The 7,019-nt window shown below is 37.5% G+C and overlaps 1 protein-coding gene across 1 annotated transcript; it reads right to left on the bottom strand.

Annotated features, from left to right (window-relative positions):
- Positions 1-212: 212 nt before the first annotated feature.
- LOC101498651 (phytochrome B-2) lies at positions 213-6,448 on the bottom strand. The gene is made up of 4 exons (XM_004486487.4): positions 4,253-6,448; positions 2,925-3,732; positions 1,574-1,867; positions 213-957 (listed from the first exon to the last, which is right to left on the bottom strand). Exons 1-4 carry the CDS (start codon positions 6,345-6,347, stop codon positions 738-740), a joined length of 3,417 nt encoding a protein of 1,138 aa, XP_004486544.1. The 5' UTR covers positions 6,348-6,448; the 3' UTR covers positions 213-737.
- Between the last annotated feature and the right edge of the window lie 571 nt (positions 6,449-7,019).

Genomic DNA, 7,019 nt, shown 5'->3' on the forward strand with positions numbered 1-7,019 from the left:
ATTGTCATTGGCATGATTTAGGAAATGACTCAAACACCTTATTACTATAGGTAAAATTTGTCTAAACTCACAATCCACTTCCAATGTGACTACCTACTATTTCATTTATCAATGTGCAGAGTATGCAGAGACACCCACAAAAAGGAAGAGTGAGTGGGTTATATATAGATTTTTTATTCAAAAGTGGTTAGCTGTCACCAAGTTCATAAAAATACAGATAACCCAGCTTTTATTAGATAAGGAAGGGATGTACAGCAATGACGAAATAAATAAGGCTGGGAACACCCCTTATTTCAGACTGATTTTACAATTATTTGTACAAACATGATGATATAAGCAGTTACATTCAGTACAGAGGACAAAGCAGGAGACGGATGCAGTTCAATCCAACCATCGAGTGGTGTCGAATGCAGCAAATTTGTCACAGAACACCCACGCCGGCATAGCATTTCATCTCTGCTATAATATTATCAGTAAGATTTTAGGTTACATTTAGCTACAAATCAATCAACAGCTCTTCATGCTGTACCAAACAAGTTTTGTCAGGGTGCAAAACAACAATCTAATTTAATAGTAGAATTTCATGAGACTGGATAAATGGCCGAATCAGCTTGTTCAAATGCTTGTACCCTAAGATGTCTTGTTAGGTGAGCATGAGCTAAGTATATGACAACAAACTATCTAATGGTCAACATTAGTGATAGAGTTGGGCTTTAATTTTACAGTTGCAAAAAGGCCTAATTAACATTTTTAGAGCTTCTCCGTGTCACAGGTAGTTCAAGAAGAACCAAGAAGTAGCATCGTTCTGCCTCCCTGACATATTGGACTTCGCCATTCATCAACTTTATAATCTTCCTGCTCATGCTCAACCCCAAGCCTTCATGAGTCACCCACCGACTGTTATGGAACATGTCTTGAATCAATTCCGGCGGAAGACCTTCACCAGGACACACCATCCTTCACACAAAAAAAGGAAATAAAACACAATCCCTGAAACAGTATCATATATCCACTTGCAAGTAGTAATAGCTAAGTGAGAATTGAAAGCACCATCATTTTAGCACTAAATTACAAGTTAAATAAGTACGTCTGAGAATTGGAATATATTTGCAATTTATCACTTTGGAAAGAAATAATTTTGTCAAGAGATCAAAAGGGAAGTCAATAAAACACCTCCTTTAAGATTCTTCCGGAGAGGATTAAAAGAACAAGAAAGCTCTTTCCAGTAACCTACAAATTACTAACACTGTTTTCTTATTTAAACGAAGTTGATGTCTTCTTCTGAGAGGAGAGTTCAGATGGGACATTTCAATTTCAGGATAATAAATACAGTTAAAAGTATTCAAATATTACATCATCATACTGGTAATTGTTAAAGAGAATTTTGATAGGCATTACTGCTGTAAACAATTATTTGGATCTGGGTACTCCATCATAATGTACTATATAGTAAGAATGGTTTCAAACCTGAGGCTCTTATAAATCAAGGCTGTAGTTGTAATCTGAAAAATGTACACCACTTATTTGAGGCGAAAAAACTAATGGAAATTACTTGAAGGTCATGCCAGCATACCTAAATTCAGCATGCAGAAGAGTGAGCCCATCTGAAATTTGTTTTATTCTTGGACATACATGAATCTCTACCCAACCATCTGGAGATGGTGCATAACGCACCATATTCATTAAGAAATCAGCCAAGACTTGTTGAATCCTCAATTGATCAGCATAAACAGCCAATGTCTTGATTTCTTCAGGAATATCACGAATCAACTGTAATTTTCTTTCTCTTAGCAATAGCATTACTTGGCTAACAACTGCATTTATGACGTTCTCAAGCAAGAATTCCCTCTTTTCAAGCTCCAGAGACCTAACTCCAAAAGGAAACAAAGACATGAATCTTCCTTCCTCTAACGAAAACAATGAAGTCTAAAAGAACATTAAAACAGGTATGCACACATAAGCTAACTAAGAAGAGGCCACAAAACATGAGAGAGAACCAACCCACTAGCAAAGTTTGGTAAATGGGGAAACAATTGATATTTGATAGTCACTTCACATGATGGTGCATAAAACCTACATATCCTAGCAAGAAGGAACTATAAGTGTTCACATGATTGGCAAATATTTTAAGAGCATCTTAGAGGACACATGAATTTATTCACATCATTGTCAATTATGTAAAACCAGGTATTTTGATAACTATAGGCAATCAAGATATAGTAGATGTTGCTGTTTGTTATCGGATCAAGACAAAACATCACAAAACTTCACAATACTGATAAAACAGAGTCAGAAAGAGGTTCTAAAAGAACTAACTTGTGTTTGCTGCATTAAGGTAATTTTCACTCTGGGAGAAGAGAATGGTAGTATGCTAATGACAGAGTGCTAGAAATTTTTTTAAAACATCACAAACTGTGATTCTTTAAACTCAGTTACATGAACAAAATGAAAAGGAAAGAAAACTACAAATGAACTAATTAGATATTTAGTACGATTCAAACATACATGATTAAAACAAGGTAATATTTGTGTAACTAAAATTGGAAAAAGGAAATGGAAATAGAAGACATTTCTCAAACCAAATAGGCCCTATGGTATTCTTCCACCATACGTGTAAGGATATCAGACTATCAAATAAAAAATATCTAGATTTGGAAATAACCACAACTTTACATGGACATTTTTGTTCTTGGACTGTGCAGCAACAAGATTCAACCCTATAACAACTTCCAACCCAATTCCAATGTGAAAGCACTATTTGTTTTAAAACTCAGAAGCTATATTGTTAATATGTAATTCGTCACGCTTCAAGCCTAGAAGGCTTTGACATGAGTGATGTTGGATATATATAGCCAAATTATACAACTCTTAACATTTCTTTTCAGAACAACCAAAAGATTTAAAATGATTGCTTAGAAACTCACCCATCCTCGATGCTCTCCAGATCAATGTCCCGTATTATCTTTAACATTTGCTTCTCACAAGCAGCACTAGTCTCAATAAACTGCTTTTGCTCATCGGTCAGGCATGTAGTCTCCAAAAGAGAGTTTGTAAAGCGTATGCCACTCAAGGGATTCTTTACTTCTTGACAAATATAAGCTAATTCTTTCATCCTAGCTAAGGAACTATTATCCTGTTGTCTCTGGACCGACAGAGCCTGTTGAAGTTCAGGGCTCACAATTTGCAAAAAGCAAAAAGCGCCAATGATCTGACCATCCATGTTAACCCTCTTATTTGCAGTCAAGAAAGTCTGCACATACTTTCCATGCCGGTTAAGAAATGAAAACGGGAATTTGTCTGTGTCGTGTGCACCAAGTGCATTGTGCAAGACAATCATGAATTTTGTCATAGCATCTGAACCCTTCAACTGACAGAAACTACCAAAAACCTCTCCGACCAACAATTTGCCAATGACATCTGCACGGCTCCAACCACTGAGCTTTTCCATAGCATTGTTCCACTCTAAGCAACATGTGTTATCATCCGATGCAAAAATGGGCGGGATCAATGGATTTGGGCTATGTACAATAGCCTTGTAGTCACCTTGTATGTTAATGAATTTGTCCATTACAACTTTTTGATCAGTAACATCCTGACCAACAAAGCACACTCCAACTATATTATTTGTATAATCCTTGCTCGAGCAAGCATTCACCACTACAAAAACTGCCTTGTTTTGATTGCCCAGGCCAAACGTCCTCAACTTTATCTCAACATTCTTATCTTCTTCACCTGTACTAATTAAACTCAAGTTATGCCATTGTACAACCAATTATTAATATCTTAATTTACTAAAGCCAAACTAGATATTCTATAGCAGTTTACTTCAAAGCTCAATGACATTGGCTCTGCTTGATTGGAGAGTAGGTGCAAAGTAGGAAAGCCAAAGATGGAGGGAAGTTAAAATGGTTTTCAACTAAAGCTAGGGACCAAAGAGAAAATATTCATTTTATTTTCCAACATCTCATAATCATGTTATACCAAACAAGTTTAAGGTGATTTAGATTCCTAATTTTTCACCTTCCCACTTATTCCGTACTCAACATATGCAGACCCTAAAGCCCAAAGTCATGACACACTAGATTGGAGCAAGGTTATTTTCTTTACTTTTTTTTTCTTCATTTTTATAACCATGTCATGGTTTCACGGTTGAAATACATGCCCAAATTTCAGTCATTATTGAACTATCAATGACTCAGAATAAACTCAATGAATTGGCAATGAACCAGTGTTTTAGAAAGAATACCAATACCTTTTAAAGCACGAGAAAGAAGCTTGTCCACAGTTTCTTGAGACTCATTATACACAAGATCATGAACCAACGACTTACCCATAGCCTCCTCTACCAGAAGTCCCGTTAATTCAGAAACCTTTGCATTCCAACCATTTATACGGCCATCAACATCGACAGCAAATATGGGAGCAGTGGCAGTTTCTATCAACCTAACCATTTCTCTAGCCACAGAACTCAGTTCATCCACGCCTTGCAACTCTAGTCCTTCCATATGGGTATGCACAACAGCCTTTGAATCGTTATTCTCAGCTTCCTTAAACGAGTCTCTGAGGATAAGCTGCAAGGAGTGAATTGCATCCATCTCTGCATTCTCCCACTGTAAACTACGGCTCTTCACCACTTCTAAAAACGCCTTGAAGGAAGAACGAGGATGCATTCTCTGCCCATCGTCCTTATCCTCCGGGTGATGCTTCGCACCACCCCATTTAATCTCTTTCGCTGTATGAGACCTAAACCAGAAAAGAAAATCCTTTTCAGTGATATACGCAACAGCCATCCCACAAACAGCATCCCCAAGAGAAGCAGCCTCGGGATAGCCAGCATCAGCTAAACTATCAGTACTCAAACCCGTTGAATCACCATGGAAAGCCAACAACCACTCTATAATATCTCTTATCTGAGACTCCGTCGGGGTAACACCCAAAGGGTAGTAATTTCCTTGGTAGTACAAAGCAGCACCATCACACTTAACCAAATCCATTATACTAGGACTCTGAGTAATGATCCCAGTAGGAGAATCCCTAAGTAACATATCACACAACAGAGTCTGTGTCCTCAAAACCCGCTTTTCCAACGACTGCACCGCTAACTGAAGCTCCATATTCAACTGAATCCCAAAAGCCTGCATAAGAAACTCACAAGCATACCTAAGAGGAAAAGGAATACACCTAGCAGAAGTATGATGACAAACAACAAGACCCCACAATCTCATGGAACTTCTTCCCGTACCGCCAATCCCAACACCATCTTCATCATTCCCATTAATAATAACAGCCATAACCAACGAAGCAATCGACCCCATATTTGCCATATACTGAGCATGACAACCGTGGGGAGCACGAAGCGTACTCCCAACCAAACAAAGTGGCTGCACCAGTGCCTCATCCTGAAAAACCCTAACAGGTGAAGCATTACAATCCACAATCATCCTAACCCTATTCTGTTTAAACAAAAACCTAGAAGCCTGAGGAATATCAGTAGCAGGATAATGCAAACCAATATAAGGCTCCAAATCAGGCCTCTTACTCTCAGCAACAACCTCACCATGTTCATCTTCATGAAACTTATAAACCATAACCCTATCATAACCAGTTAATTCCCTAACACTCTCCACAACAGCATCACAAAGAAGCTTAACATCACCACCAGGAAGCGATTGAAGCTGCGAAATAGCGCGAACAGCGAGTTTCTGAGATTGAACAGCACCAGCAATTGAAAGCGCAGGATCCTCAGATCTCGCAGGTTCCAAGTCAATAACAACACCAACATCAATCCGGTGAAGAATTCCATAAAAAGGTTTACCAGTAGAACGAGAGTGGATCCAAACAGGGTTCATGAGACTAATTTCGCGAGCGGAGAAAGCTTTCTCGAGAAGAATTGAACTCGAATTAGTGAAAAGTGAACGAACATCGACACCGAATGCGAAGAAAGTGTTGGAAGAATTGTCATCATCGAGAGAAGGAACAGATTGAGGTGGAATACCGAGCATGTCACGTGCGTTATCGGAGTAAGCGATAAGACGAAAAGAAGGTTCATGAACGGCGATCATAGAACCGAAAGGTTGAATGAAACCGCCACGTTGGATTCGTGATAAGTAAGCAGTGATTTGTTGTTCGGGGAGAGGTGATTGTTGGGAAGTTAAACGGATGGATTGAGAGTAATCGAAAGAGTTGGCGCCGGATTGTTCGAAAACGGCGTGAAGTCTTGCATCTTCTGTGTATTGTGCTATGGCTTTTCTCATTGATGATGATTCTTTTTTGTTATTATCTTGTTGTTCTGTTGTGTGGATATGAACTTGATGTTGTGAAATTGAAGCTTTGCTTGACGATGCCATAATAGAAACTCAATTAGTATACTGTCACTCAGACTGTGTAATGGTTCTTCCTCTTCCTCCTGCTATGAGATGCGATGCCTCGAAACGAAAGGATTAAAGATAATTACTTTTCTATATAAAGTAAGAGATTCAAGGATAATTACTTTTATTTTCAACTTTCTTAGTACTAATCACAACTACTAACTATTTTTTACAAAAAGGTACACGTCATCACCGTACATGAGATAACACAAAATACACTACATTTCCGGAATCTGGTAATTTACTGTCACCTCACTTTCTAAATTTGGAGTATGACGATAATTTTACAAATTAATAATAAATTAAATATATTTTAATTCTCTATTTTATTTAAATTTAATTTTTAGTTTTTTATTTTTAAATTTTAATGTGTCACTTAAAATGAATGAAATTGTTGAAAGAGTCTTTAAATTCTATTTCAAACTCCACCAAATCTTCATTATATATAGTTGACTATCACCACTGCTAACGATAATCCCTCCACAACAATTTTGCTCATTTATATTGCAAGTCACACCTTAATGATGTAATAACTTTTTCCATTGTAGTACAAATATTTGTAAGAGGTGTCAAATCGTTGTAATTTAAGGCACCTATGAGTTTATTGCGCATACATTCAAAACATCATTGTGTGTATGTGCATGAATCTAC

Source organism: Cicer arietinum, chromosome 1, assembly GCF_000331145.2.
Source record: "Cicer arietinum cultivar CDC Frontier isolate Library 1 chromosome 1, Cicar.CDCFrontier_v2.0, whole genome shotgun sequence".
In the NCBI taxonomy this organism is placed as follows: domain Eukaryota; kingdom Viridiplantae; phylum Streptophyta; class Magnoliopsida; order Fabales; family Fabaceae; genus Cicer; species Cicer arietinum.